Source organism: Ambystoma mexicanum, chromosome 3q, assembly GCF_040938575.1.
Source record: "Ambystoma mexicanum isolate Mex_15411 chromosome 3q, UKY_AmexF1_1, whole genome shotgun sequence".
In the NCBI taxonomy this organism is placed as follows: domain Eukaryota; kingdom Metazoa; phylum Chordata; class Amphibia; order Caudata; family Ambystomatidae; genus Ambystoma; species Ambystoma mexicanum.
In genome coordinates this window covers 1,131,852,994-1,131,868,421 of record NC_090926.1, presented here as the reverse complement: position 1 = coordinate 1,131,868,421, position 15,428 = coordinate 1,131,852,994, and the positions used below count along the sequence as shown (strand labels likewise).

General features: G+C 50.2%; 1 protein-coding gene across 2 annotated transcripts in view; it reads left to right on the top strand.

Annotated features, from left to right (window-relative positions):
- LOC138447677 (C-type lectin domain family 4 member G-like) overlaps positions 1 to 15,428 on the top strand; it is a 473,303-nt gene that overhangs the window by 153,583 nt on the left and 304,292 nt on the right. For both annotated transcript variants that reach the window (XM_069603941.1, XM_069603940.1), the window contains 2 exons: positions 3,554 to 3,610; positions 9,411 to 9,536. In XM_069603941.1, coding sequence (XP_069460042.1) covers positions 3,554 to 3,610; positions 9,411 to 9,536 — 183 coding nt within the window. The remainder of the gene's footprint in view (positions 1 to 3,553; positions 3,611 to 9,410; positions 9,537 to 15,428) is intronic.

Genomic DNA, 15,428 nt, shown 5'->3' with positions numbered 1-15,428 from the left:
GAGGAAAGGGGAATTACCACACCATTCCAAGGTTGGCGGGCGGTAATTCCCCCTTTCTCCATGGCCCTTCCCCAGTCCATTTTTGCCCCATAGGGCATAATGGGAATGGGGAAGGAGCTAATTACGGTACCGCAAATTGCGGTACCGTAATTAGCACCAAGGTCCCTTTGCGGGTCCCAACTTCAACGGCTGGTCTACACCAGCCGTTAAGGTCGGGTCCCTCAAAGGGACCTGGTAGTAAGGCGGTAAGGGTTAACGGTCACCGGTACCCTTACCGGTTGACTGTTAACCCTTACCGCCTTTCGTGTAATGAGGCCCACAGTGTTTGGGAATGCGTACAGAGCGCAAACTCACATCACAGTAAGTGCAATCAATTCCTGCTCCCTTTATCTTCTGCTGGAAGTAAAGTTTATGCAGATGGTCATCTGCTTCTACTCTCTGGCCCTCGAGAAATGTTCTGCCCCCGCAGAGCTGGGCAATTGGTGTACATGATGCAACTGCTCGTGTGTTGCACAGCTACATACATACATTTGCACATGTCAGGCAAATATTTGAATACATGGGGACCACGCGTCCCCATCGATGTTCCTGTCAAGTGTAGAAAGTATTTGCCATCGTTCCAGAAGATCTCTGACATAGCAAGAAAGGCAGTGCTCAAATCACTGGGCGCCCCTCAGTAAGGTCAAGTGGCATCTTTGCCAGCTTCTTAACATGTATGTGGGATAAGATTCAAGTACCTGTTTTCAATGGAAAAGGTCTAAACAAGTAGGACGAATCTTGCAAATAGCTGAATGTGGAAGTGATTGACGTTCATAAACAGGTAGCAATGTAAACGGGCCAGGGTCTGAGCAATAGGTATGCTTCTGCAGTGGCCAGTCATGTAGAACATGATCATACTGTGGGCATACGGCAATTTGCAAAGCATGGCCAGTGAGGGGCTGTGGAACATTGCATAATGTGATAACTGGAACTTTATCGAACTTGCAACGTGTTCATACTGAGGGCACAGGGAAACTTGCAAAGCATGGGCAGTGAGGCGCTGTGGTAAATTGCATATTGTGATAACTGGAACTTTATAGAACTTGTTCATACTGGGAGCACAGGGAATCTTGGAAAGCATGGCCAGTGAGGCGCTGTGGGAAATTGCATATTGTGATAACTGGAACTTTATAGAACTTGTTCATACTGGGAGCACAGGGAAACTTAGAAAGCATGGGCAGTGAGGCGCTGTGGGAAATTGCATAATGTGATAACTGGAACTTTATAGAACTTGCAACGTGTTTATACTGAGGGCACAGGGAAACATGCAAAGCATGGGCAGTGAGGCACTGTGGGAAATTGCATAATGTGATAACTGGAACTTTATAGAACTTGCAATATGTGCATACTGAGGGCACAGTGAAACTTGCAAAGCATGGGCAGTGAGGTGCTGTGGTAAACTGCATAATGTGATAACTGGAACTTTATAGAACTTGCAACGTGTTCATACTGAGAGCACAGGGAAACTTGGAAAGCATGGACAGTGAGGCGCTGGGGAAATTGCATATTATGATAACTGGAACTTTATAGAACTTGTTCATACTGGGAGCACAGGGAAACTTGGAAAGCATGGGCAGTGAGGCGCTGTGGGAAAATGTATAATGTGATAACTGTAACTTTATAGAACTTGCAACGTGTTTATACCGAGGGCACAGGGAAACTTGCAAAGCATGGGCAGTGAGGCGCTGTGGGAAATTGCATAATGTGATAACTGGAACTTTATAGAACTTATTCATACTGGGGGCACAGGGAAACTTGGAAAGCATGGGCAGTGAGGCGCTGTGGGAAATTGCATAATGTGATAACTGGAACTTTATAGAACTTGCAATATGTGCATACTGAGGGCACAGGGAAACTTGCAAAGCATGGGCAGTGAGTTTCTGTGGTAAATTGCATAATGTGATAACTGGAACTTTATAGAACTTGCGACATGTTCATGCTGAGGGCACAGGGAAACTTGCAAAGCATGGGCAGTGAGGCGCTGTGGTAAATTGCATAATGTGATAACTGGAACTTTATAGAACTTGTTCATACTGGGGGCACAGGGAAACTTGGAAAGCATGGGTTGTGAGGCGCTTTAGGAAAACATGAGCAGTGAGGCGCTGTGGGAAATTGAATAATGTGATAACTCAAACTTTATAGAACTTGTTCATACTGGGAGCACAGGGAAACTTGGAAAGCATGGGCAGTGAGGCGCTGTGGGAAATTGCATAATGTGATAACTGGAACTTTATAGAACTTGCAACGTGTTCATACTGAGGGCACAGGGAAACTTGCAAAGCATGGGCAGTGAGGCGCTTTGGGAAATTGCATAATGTGATAACTGGAACTTTATAGAACTTGTTCATACTGGGAGCACAGGGAAACTTGGAAAACATGGGCAGTGAGGCGCTGTGGGAAATTGCATAATGTGATAATTGGAACTTTATAGAACTTGCGACGTGCTCATACTGAGGGCATGGGGAAACCTGTAAAACATGCCCAGTGAGGCGCTGTGGGAAATTGCATAATGTGATAACTGGAACATTGTCGAACTTGCAACACTTTCATACTGAGGGCACAGGGAAACCTGTAAAGCATGGCCAGTGAGGGGCTGTGGCAAATTGCATAATGTGATAATAGGGGTCAATCTGGTTTGCTTGATCCGTAGAGTTGGAAAGGAGAATGAATTACTACCCAGAGGTAGTTGATGACGTTGCTGAACTTCCGGTGGACTCCCTTTCACGCCCGTGTATTGGTAAACCAAGGTCACTCCACACTATGAGGATCTATTGGGAATGAAAAGCCACATTGTATATCACCTTTCCATTTGAGTTAGAAAATAACTTAGGAGAACATACTCGTCATGTGATTGCCCCCATTCCTAAAACAGGCACCAAATTGCACAGAGCTCTCAGTACATCGCGATATAGTACCCCGAAGTGACCATCTCAAATGGGCACGCTATAAGGCTGTAATAAATAAATACATAAGTATTTCACTATAGGCGAGCCTGCCTTTTGACGGGGTTTGAAAAGTGTCAAAGCAGAGGGCTGCATTCGCATTCGCTGGCGACAGTAGCTAGTGGGCAAGACCTGGGTATTGCCCCACACGCCTGCTTTAATGCCCAGGGATGCATTTCTGCCGCAGATAACAGGTGTATATTACATCATGGAGCTTATGCCATTACCACACTGAGGGCGCTGATGCCCCCTTGAAAAGCCATCACAGTGTGCAGGTATCAATACTTCGCTTCCCTGTTGTTAACCCCTTAACTTCTGGGTTATTGTGACTGTCTATGCAATAAGTCAGTGTTCTTCTACCCGTACTCGGGTATGTATGTGTGCGTGTGTGCGTGCGTGCGTGTGTGTGTGTGCGTGTGTGTGTGCACACAGGGGTTTGGGCAGTAAGCCATGATGTGGACATTGCATCTTTCCAGTTTGGCTAAAAAAATGCGCATGTAGGATTCTTTGAAAGGAAGCTATTGCCATGATTTACTAGATCTGCACAAAGGATAACCTCTTACCTTTTTCAGGCCTGGATTTCTCCTCACCGGCAGTTGAAACGGCCTTCCGACCACCAGAAGCAGCAGGTAGGTCCCTGAGAACAACTGTAATCTTCTGTGGACCGTTTGATTGGCTTAGCAGACAATAATGACACAACATACAACAAACACAGAATGCAGAATTGTCTCAAAATGTCCACTCAGAATCATTGTAAGCGGGTCTGGTAAGGTTTCTGACTTTTAAGGCTCCACACAAATGCATCTCATGCGTAAGATTAATTCAACCACTTTGATTTTTTGAGTTACCAACGCACTTCATTGGTGAGCACTAAGAATCAAAAACAACCAAAGAACATCCACTGAAGCACTGACTACAGTGCTGACAGCGTCTGATCTTCTCCTGTATGCCCCAGGCCTCACGCTAACCTTGTCTGATCTTCTCCTGTATGCCCAGGCCTCACGCTAACCTTGGATGCCCCAGGCCTCGCGCTAACCTTAGATACCCAAGGCCTCGCGCTAACCTTGGATGCCCCAGGCCTCGCGCTAACCTTGGATGCCCCAGGCCTCGCGCTAACCTTAGATACCCAAGGCCTCGCGCTAACCTTGGATGCCCCAGGCCTCACGCTAACCTTGGATGCCCCAGGCCTCGCGCTAACCTTAGATACCCAAGGCCTCGCGCTAACCTTGGATGCCCCAGGCCTCGCGCTAACCTTGGATGCCCCAGGCCTCGCGCTAACCTTGGATGCCCCAGGCCTCGCGCTAACCTTAGATACCCAAGGCCTCGCGCTAACCTTGGATGCCCCAGGCCTCGCGCTAACCTTGGATGCCCCAGGCCTCGCGCTAACCTTGGATGCCCCAGGCCTCGCGCTAACCTTAGATACCCAAGGCCTCGCGCTAACCTTGGATGCCCCAGGCCTCGCGCTAACCTTGGATGCCCCAGGCCTCGCGCTAACCTTGTCTGATCTTCTCCTGTATGCCCCAGGCCTCACGCTAACCTTGTCTGATGTTCTCCTGTATGCCCAGGCCTCACGCTAACCTTGGATGCCCCAGGCCTCGCGCTAACCTTAGATACCCAAGGCCTCGCGCTAACCTTGGATGCCCCAGGCCTCGCGCTAACCTTGGATGCCCCAGGCCTCGCGCTAACCTTGGATGCCCCAGGCCTCGCGCTAACCTTGGATGCCCCAGGCCTCACGCTAACCTTGTCTGATGTTCTCCTGTATGCCCAGGCCTCACGCTAACCTTGGATGCCCCAGGCCTCGCGCTAACCTTGGATGCCCCAGGCCTCGCGCTAACCTTGGATGCCCCAGGCCTCGCGCTAACCTTGGATGCCCCAGGCCTTGCGCTAACCTTGGATGCCCCAGGCTTGCACTAACCTTGGATGCCCCAGGCCTCGCGCTAACCTTGGATGCCCCAGGCCTCGCGCTAACCTTGGATGCCCCAGGCCTCGCGCTAACCTTGGATGCCCCAGGCCTCGCGCTAACCTTGGATGCCCCAGGCCTTGCGCTAACCTTGGATGCCCCAGGCTTGCACTAACCTTGGATGCCCCAGGCCTCGCGCAAACCTTGGATGCCCCAGGCCTCGCGCTAACCTTGGATGCCCCAGGCCTCGCGCTAACCTTGGATGCCCCAGGCCTCACGCTAACCTTGGATGGCCCAGGCCTCACGCTAACCTTGGATGCCCCAGGCCTCACGCTAACCTTGGATGCCCCAGGCCTCGCGCTAACCTTGGATGCCCCAGGCCTCGCGCTAACCTTGGATGCCCCAGGCCTCGCGCTAACCTTGGATGCCCCAGGCCTCGCGCTAACCTTGGATGCCCCAGGCCTCGCGCTAACCTTGGATGCCCCAGGCCTTGCGCTAACCTTGGATGCCCCAGGCTTGCACTAACCTTGGATGCCCCAGGCCTCGCGCAAACCTTGGATGCCCCAGGCCTCGCGCTAACCTTGGATGCCCCAGGCCTCGCGCTAACCTTGGATGCCCCAGGCCTCACGCTAACCTTGGATGGCCCAGGCCTCACGCTAACCTTGGATGCCCCAGGCCTCACGCTAACCTTGGATGCCCCAGGCCTCGCGCTAACCTTGGATGCCCCAGGCCTCGCGCTAACCTTGGATGCCCCAGGCCTTGCGCTAACCTTGGATGCCCCAGGCTTGCACTAACCTTGGATGCCCCAGGCCTCGCGCAAACCTTGGATGCCCCAGGCCTCGCGCTAACCTTGGATGCCCCAGGCCTCGCGCTAACCTTGGATGCCCCAGGCCTCACGCTAACCTTGGATGGCCCAGGCCTCACGCTAACCTTGGATGCCCCAGGCCTCACGCTAACCTTGGATGCCCCAGGCCTCACGCGAACCTTGGATGGCCCAGGCCTCACGCTAACCTTGGATGCCCCAGGCCTCACGCTAACCTTGGATGTCCAAGGGCTCACGCTAACCTTGGATGCCCCAGGCCACACGCTAACCTTGGATGCCCCAGGCCTCACGCGAACCTTGGATGCCCCAGGCCTCGCGCTAACCTTGGATGCCCCAGGCCTCGCGCTAACCTTGGATGCCCCAGGCCTCGCGCTAACCTTGGATGCCCCAGGCCTCGCGCTAACCTTGGATGCCCCAGGCCTCGCGCTAACCTTGGATGCCCCAGGCCTCGCGCTAACCTTGGATGCCCCAGGCCTCGCGCTAACCTTGGATGCCCCAGGCCTTGCGCTAACCTTGGATGCCCCAGGCTTGCACTAACCTTGGATGCCCCAGGCCTCGCGCAAACCTTGGATGCCCCAGGCCTCGCGCTAACCTTGGATGCCCCAGGCCTCGCGCTAACCTTGGATGCCCCAGGCCTCACGCTAACCTTGGATGGCCCAGGCCTCACGCTAACCTTGGATGCCCCAGGCCTCACGCTAACCTTGGATGCCCCAGGCCTCGCGCTAACCTTGGATGCCCCAGGCCTCGCGCTAACCTTGGATGCCCCAGGCCTTGCGCTAACCTTGGATGCCCCAGGCTTGCACTAACCTTGGATGCCCCAGGCCTCGCGCAAACCTTGGATGCCCCAGGCCTCGCGCTAACCTTGGATGCCCCAGGCCTCGCGCTAACCTTGGATGCCCCAGGCCTCACGCTAACCTTGGATGGCCCAGGCCTCACGCTAACCTTGGATGCCCCAGGCCTCACGCTAACCTTGGATGCCCCAGGCCTCACGCGAACCTTGGATGGCCCAGGCCTCACGCTAACCTTGGATGCCCCAGGCCTCACGCTAACCTTGGATGTCCAAGGGCTCACGCTAACCTTGGATGCCCCAGGCCACACGCTAACCTTGGATGCCCCAGGCCTCACGCGAACCTTGGATGCCCCAGGCCTCACGCTAACCTTGGATGCCCCAGGCCTCACGCTAACCTTGGATGTCCAAGGCCTCACGCTAACCTTGGATGCCCAAGGCTGCACGCTATCCTTGGATGCCCCAGGCCGCATGCTTACCTTGGCTTTACTATCGACATTCCAGGCATAGTTACTGAGACCTATTGCAGATGGATGCAAATGTGTCAACCAACGTTGTCTACCAGCGGGTAGTCTTCTTGGTAGTTTTGTATCCATTTGTTTTTACGCTGCTTTCTGCTATTACCAAATTTCCCTTGGGTAAGGATCCTCCCACTTCCTAGGAGGAGAGGTATACAAGGGTCTGATCCCATAATCCTTCCTGTTTTTGTAGTCAGACAGGCCGTTTTTCCTTCTGAACAGATTCTCCGTGGTGTTCTATGATCCGAAGATATTGGCTTGCTACGTCTTGCTCCCCTATGCGCTGGGTACGAGGTAAGCCCAGCAGTTGTTTGGAAGCTCACTATGATTCTGTAAGGCCATGGCGCCAGTTTGAGTGAGCTTTGCTATCCCAATGGAGAACTTAAACCGGGCTGCAAGCTCTCCATGCAGCGACCACAATTTCTTAGCCGGATCCTGGCATTGTGCGGCTCCGCAGTGTGCGGGCATTTGTCTAACTCCTTTTACTATCACTGTGCAGACATTGCATACTTGGATTGGGTGCCTGTCATGCACTCAGTGCCTCTAAAAAGAAACAGCGATCGGGGGAAAGCACATTGACAAGAAGGTGTCCACTATATGCTAGGATAAGATCTAACATGGATCCTACTCTAACCCGAGGAGGGGTTTTCTCTTCACCCAAATGTCAAGGATGCGTATGTAAAGACTGTAAGGAGCTAGACAAAATATCTGTTCCCATGTTTAAGTCTAAGCTATATCTGTTGGTTGACTCCTTTCAGTTGGTATTTTTCTCAAAGACTTGAGTGTTCTGATGCATGGGTGACTGCTTAATAGCTGTCACGTCTCCATCAATCCTGACAGCTCATCTTCGGCTGGTCCGCATTCCTTTTTAGCGTCATAGCCTTCTCATAAAATAGGAGAAGTCCCATCTTCAATTCTAGTTTCCCTGGAGTTCCGGGGTGACTTTTGGTGGTGCATGGTGAGCAGCACCCTGAACAAAAGGAGGGTGTTCTCTCTTCACTATCCAATTCTGGTCATGTTGGATGGCAGTCTAGAGGAGGGACAGTTGTGAAACATGGAGGGGAATACTCCTGCATGGAACTGGAAGAAGCTGGCTGCAGCATTCAAGTCTCTGCTGCTGTTTCAGTCATCATTGGATAATCTAGTGTCTTCGTCCTATATAAAAAGCTTCCGGGGGGACAAAGTTGGAGTGAGTCTTTTCTGAAACTGGCCTCAGAGCTAGACAGAACAATGTATTTCCCACAGAGCTGTCTGCCTAACAGGAAGGGCAATTTTAAAGTGAATAGACTGAGCGGGGTCTTCTCTTTCTCAGAACATCTTTCTCTTTCATGAAGGTGCTTGGGGACAATTGGCATGAATGTGGAACTCTGGTTCTCCTTCCTTTTAGTTTTACTTCCAGAGCAAATGCCACGTTATGAGACATTAGTTCAATGTTTATAGACTCACACGCATGGGGGAAGAGTACCTAAGTTTCTCAGTGGCTACACTATGTCTTTGCAGCCTTCGCTCACATGCACCCAATGGTGTTCAGGGTGAGGGAGAAAGATCATCTGTTAATCAGGACATATTGAGGAAGGGTTTGCGCCAAGGGCCGCCGGTATCAATTCTAGATAACGGACGGCCTTCGACTTGTGCAACCACACACCAAAGCCACCGGGAGCCTTTCAGAGCTTGGTGTTCTTGTCACACCTTTCAGGCCCTTTCTTCGGTTTTTCCAGAATGTTCTTTTTGAGAGTTTTCCGTCTCACTCTTAGGAGCCAGTGCGCAGCCATTACAGCATAGAAGGACTCCTGGGTGGAATCTGCGCTTGAGACAAACCTTTCAGAACGTACTTCTCTCCCCGCACCTAACCAGACAGACCATCTCATCGGCGATCTTTTGCCTATCTTAACCTTTGCTCTTCTGAAAACACCTCACCTCCTCTCTTTCAAACATCCGAGACCGTCTGGGTAGCGCCAGCACTGTAATAAAGTATAATCAAATGAAATAAATGCAATGTTAAGGGGCAGCTATTGTGCCCGACCTTCTGTGCACCCTTTGGGTGCAGTGCGAGACCATTCCTTGGTTATCCAGGCTTTGTTTAAATCACCATTTGAACCACTGGTTTCTGTGGGAACTAACGTTGTCTCCCATCATTTTTTATTTGTTGTGACTATCATATCAGCCTACAGGCATGGGAAGTGAGGGTGTTTTCTGAGCAGGGAGCCTTTTCTAGTGATTAGGACTGAGGCTGAGGCTTTGCTCTGAGATCCAGCCTGTACACCCAAGATCCATGGATCTTGATTTCCTCTATGTGTCCTTTGGTTCTCCTGTGGCGAGCCCACAGTACTGCCTTGTTTTATTGTGCTTGATTGGGTGCTGCCTTTTTTGTCTAAACTAATATTGTTGATTTCCTCCACAGTCAAATCAGTGCCCATTCTTCCCAGAAGCACTGCCACTGGGAGGAAACCCCTCGTGGTCCTCTCTGTGGTGCTGGTGGTGTCCTTCCTCATCTGCCTGGCTCTTGTCACCGTGGCGCTTCTGAATAGTAAGTATAACCATCAGATAACCATGTGAAGGAACATGGCAGCCCAGCCTGGGCTTTATAATCATGCCACATCAAAAACAGGCCCGGTGGAGCTTCAGTTAAATTGTTGAGCGAGGAATGTATTTGGCAGTAATACCTTGTTTTAGAAGTCAAATACTTCCATGCTTAACATTGTGGTTGTAAATGATAAAGTAAGTGTGAAGAATTGCCATCTGGCAAGGGGGTAAAGGCTCTTTCTTTTTGATATTATTTAACAATAAAATGATGGGGGTAATCCATCTCAGAAAGGGAGGTCTGCTAACCAGAACACTCTTTCATTAAACGCAGGAAGCCTGAGGTGCAGCCCCTGCTCTCTCGTGGTATAGAACACCTTCAGGGGTCGCTGGTGCCCCGTTGGCCAGCTAATGGTGACAGCCTTATAGCGGAGTGCGTAGGCTTTATTTAGTTCTACGTCTCTGTTCCAAATGCAATATTATTATGATAAACTGTTTGTTTTGGTTATTCAGTGTGAAAGGTTTTGTAACACAATATAATAATAATAACGAAGAATTATGATAAACTACCCACTTGGTGGCAGGATAATCTGAAAATATAAGCCATACCTCCTTTGATATGTTTGTGGGAGGGTCACATAATTATTAAGAATCAGGGCCTAACCAAGACTATGGGCCTTATTACACGGACGGCGGTGGACCAAGGTGCTCTTAGCACCTTGGTCCATGCCGGTAAAATACCGGCACCGCCTTGGAGGAAAGGGGAATTACCGCCCTATTCCAAGGTTGGTGGGGCGGTAATTCCTCCTTCCCCCATTGCCCTTCCCCATTCCCGTGGTGATGTGTGCATGTGTGTGTGTTTGGGTCTGACACTGACATGGGCAGGGATGGATGCATGTATGGATGTGTGTCCATGCATGAGAGGATTCTGGGCTCACATTTGGGGGGAAGAGTACATTCACATAGCATCCTGTCATGTGTACACTCACCTCCATCCGAAGTGGTTCCCACGCCTTGCTCCATGGTGCCTACTCCCTCAATGGATTCCACTGCGATTAGGTTTCCACAGGTCTCCTCCCATTCCTTTAGTTTGATGGGTGAACAGGCTCCACCAGCAGTGGCTATTCGGTGGTTTTCGACAAGGATGCCCCTCACCCGCAGTCTGAGGTCGTCCCACCTTTTCCTGCACTCACGCACAGTGCGGGTGCTGGTGCCCACTGCACTGACTTTCACTGCAACTTCATCCCAGATGGCCTTTTTTTTAGTAGTGGCGGCCGCCCCATGTCATTGGCAAAGACAACCTCGGCATTGTCAGCCAGGGTCTGGGTCAGCATATGCAACTCCTCTGATGTAAATTTTTCTTTGCGCTGCCTGTCAGTGCTTTATTTGAATGCCTTGGGCATGTTGAAGGTGTCCCTGATGATTTGCAACTGCAACCTACTCCAAACAGGCCCAGGGGGCAGAGGATGGCAATGGATTGTGTTTTTAAAGATGGCCGCCGTGCTCTTTCCCGTTCATGTGCAATGACGCTATTTCCGGTTCCGCAATTTAACGGTCGCCGCTAATTGCGGTGACCGCTATTTGCATGCAGTATGAGGGCGGAGGTGCAATCTGCACTTTCGTCGAGGGCGGTAAGTGACTTTTTTGGGTCTTTAACGGCATGGCGATAGGGTCTTTACCGGCATGGCGCTATGCTTGTGTCCGCGTACTCGTAATGGTACGTTATTTGCGCCCTCTTGCGAGGACTGACACGTTAAGAGCGCCATACAGGTAATTTGAGGTTTTTTCCGCACAATGTGTAATGAGGCCCATAGACTCGCTTTCTGTGTACACTACCGATTTGTGCACTAATGTAAAAGGGGGGCACCCAAATCTCGCCTGGGATCTAAATGCATCTTGTATTGAAAATGAAGTGAAAAGTTCCAGCCCCCCATTTGACATTGCAAAAAATCTCTCAACCTTTTGACAGCAGAGCCTTCACACGCTGGGCCTAATTATGCTAAATGGGGCTGTGAAGCGACATGCCTAATCACACCACTTGGCATGGGGATGGTAGGGCTTCCACTTTGGATAACATTACATTTATGTGGGGGAATGGTTGTACAATTTGTGCAAATCATTGCAGGTAACTTTTTTAGCACTTAGTGACAGTTGCATACTGATCTCCAAATTTAGATGGAAAACAGAAAACGGCTTTGGGGGACAGCGAGGGGCCGAAGGACCTGCTGGTTAACCAGGGAGGTGATCGAATCATCTGGAACGCCCAAAACATGAAACTTGTAAATGATGCTTTGGCTGGTTGCCTGGAGGAAACAACATTGAAGTGAAAAGTGGACACCCGTACATTGAATCTATTGGAACCGTTTGTTGATGACTTATTAAAGTCGTCTCTAGATTTACCCCTCGTCTCTAGATTTACCCCGAATCGCATAAGGAACATATGCACAAATATGGCTTGGAGTTAGTGGAGAAAACACATGCGATGAGAGCCCAGATTAAAGATTTAAAATCCAGGGAATATCTATCTCGGGAAGCCCGAATAATTAACATAAAAAACATTAAACAATACAATAGAAACTGGATTAGGGAAATATGTATGCTAGGTGCCCTAAAAAATAAGAGCAACTGATCAATGAAAAGAAAGGGAGCGCTCATGGGTAGTGAGAAGATTAATGCTGTATCAGAGGCAGAGTGGGTTAGGTATTCCGGAGAGGTATTTGCTAAAAAACCTATAGAAGGTCTGGAACGGGCACTAGACGTGAGCAAAGACGATTGTAGCTACAATCTGTGCATTGCTCACGAGGCGATACAGAGTATAGTGAAGAGGATCAGCTCCTCTAATTTATCAAATGCTCTTTTTATAGGTAGATCTGAGACCTGGTCCTTTGTCTAAACCTCTTTTGTAATCACCTAATTGTGACGAGTTTGTTTCCCGAACCCTGGAGCGTAGCCTACATTATACCCATTTATAAAAAATGTGAGAAATCCAAGCCATAAAATTATAGAACAATTACTATATTAGATGCTGATAGCAAAGTCTTCATATCTTTCTTATTACAGCATCTAGAAACCTGGGCAAATAATATATGATATGATACGTGCCTTTACACAAGTGTTTTAGGCACCACGAGACAAGGGAGGGAAGACAAGACAAACGATCCTACTAGGCTTTGTGTCATTCGGATCGTGCAAGTGCGACAACGAGTAGTGCTTGGGAAGGGAGAGGTGGCAAGTGCAAGAAAGAGAGTAGGGAGAACTGAGACCAGGACCGCCTGGCTCTGAGTAAGTGCAGCCAGAGCAGCATGGCTCAGGGTGAGTGCAAGGAGGCAGTGTTAAGATGGATTTCTGAACTCTGTCCTGGAGGGGCAGAGGTTCAGAAGACCAGCCTAGTTTCTTGGAACAGGGTAACCTCTGGACAAGCCAGACCAATCAGGGTACCGCGGCGGTCAAGACTAGGTCTGAAGAGGGGTGAGGGTGACTGAAAGCCTGCAACGAGCACACAAAGCAAGGACACTTACAAATTACTCCAAGCAGGTGTTATATTAAAAATATAGACACATTTATTACTAGGCCTTTGTAACATTGACCGTAGCGAGAAATCACAATAAAACTAAACCAACACATCACAATCAAATACAATATATATACAAATACAAACGAGTCTAACGAGTTAGACACACAAAATGTGTAGACCACCTAGATGGGGAGGAAAACAGGCAGTGCGAATAATAGTTAGACCCAGTCCGCCTTCAGAGGCACCTAGCAAAAAGGAAGTCCAAGCCCTACGAAGAGTGGAGCCTTGTGCTCAAAAGTACCTGCACACGCGGGTGCCAACGGGGAAAGGGGAGTCTCCTCGAGGGAATCAGGCAGTTCAATTCGGTGAACAAATGAAGATGAACTGAGCTCCGCGACTCAAGCGCAGCCTCCACTGTGGGCAGAAGCAGAGCGCGAGTACGGAAAGGCGTGCTGTTTGACACAGCGGGGAAAAGCTATGGGCTACTGCAGGAGGGCGACCAGTTCCTAGCGATGCTACTCACCGGTCCCCGGTGCAGGCAGACCCAGGCTTCTCCGCGTCAGTTTCAGTGCTGGCAGGTTCAGATACGAGCAGGGGACGTCTCAGCGTCGTGTAGATTCTGCGGCAGCAGAAGTTAGAGTTGAGGATGTCCCAAACGCAGTGAACCCGCACAGATTGTCATCACAGCAGGGCGACGGAGCGGTCATGTGTATTTCAGCCCAATGTACACTTTTCACGTCAGACCTGGGAATGCCAAGTGTACGAATCATGTGAGAGTGGCCAGGACTCGTAATACAACACAACCTGATGGCTGTTACTGAGCAAGACTCTTGGGTAGGCTGGTCAGTCTGCTGGATGGCCCAGAGACACTTCCGAAGGCTTACGTGCAGGAGATGGTGAAGATGCCGAGAATAGTTGTTCCCACTATTCCACGGGGTCGAAGTACCAGTACAGGCCTTCTCGTTCGATCAGAGGTAGAAAGGGTTTCACAAAGCGACAGCAGTGCAGACGAGCAGTCCTTCAGCGGGTCACCAGCGATTCTTCGGTTCAGCCTCGTAGTTGCAGGATACTTGGCTCCTGTATTCCTTCGTTCGTGAGAACTCAGGAGATCGACATGGTAGTGGTGTTTCCAGCCCCCTCTTATCCACGGTTCCCTTCGCGCCAAAACAGAGGGGACCCAATGGGAGATCTGCTCACAAAACACTCACACCATATGTGGACCTATCACGGACCACGGTGGTCCCAGGCATTCACGACACACTAGACTCTCTGGCACCCAGGATGTGTATTGGGACCAGACATCCAAGCCCACATCCTGGAGGCACACACAAGGCCTGTAGAAGCCCACGAAAGCATCTGTGTTTCGCGGGAAAGTACATGCCCAAATAAGGAAGGCCCCGGGTCGGCTCGACCTGGGGAAGGTGAAGGGGGCAAGACGGTTAGCGGACAGGACAAAGAGCCTCATGGTCTGGCCATTTTGGGAGCCAGGCCACCATTTTGGACTAAGCGCGAGAAACGCACTTAAACGGCAAAAAGAGCTCAAAAACACAAAGAAACAATCGCTGCCACCAGTCCCGTCCGTGATTCACTTGCACCGTTCATTAACAATCCATAGAGAGTATCTAGGGCCTGTAGAAGACGAGAGACCCAAGAGAGCAGTAATTTAGCTTACAGTGCCCTCTTGTGCCATGTTGCACGAAAGCTGCAACATGATAACTACGGAAAACAACGTTTCCCAGTACTGACTGTCTTAAGGGCATGTCAGTTTCCCCGTAAGAATGGAGCGAAAGCCCAGAGGAGTGCAGAAGGCTGCACTTCTCTGGCAAAGTCTAGATCATGGTGAAAACAACAGCAAAAAGTTTAGGGGTTGCCACATGGAAGGAAAATTACCCACAATTAAAAAGAAATCTTTCCTAACACTCGCCCCTCCCAGACTATGGACAGGGGAAACTAATCCACCCCTGGATGAGTCTCTTGTTCAGGTCGGTTAAACATTCTGGACAACCCATCAGCATTGCTATGTTGGACACCTGGCCTATGCGCAATAGTGAAGTCGAAGCCTTGTAGACTTATGGACCACCAAAGCAACTTTGGATTCTCTCCCTTCATGTTCATTAGCCACTTTAAGGGCTTATGGTCAGTTTGCACACTGAAGTGGGTCCCATAGAGGTAGGGCCTCAGCATCCGTAGGGCCCACATGACAGAGAAACATTCTTTCTCCACTGTGGACCATCTGAGCTCTCTGTCCTTAAGCTGGAGACTAATAAAACCAATAGGGTGTTCCTTACCCTTCTCATCTACTTGTGATAGTACAGCTCCTATCCCAGTGTCAGAGGCGTCCGTCTGCACAATAAAAGGTCTTTGATAATCAGGGGCCCTGAGGAC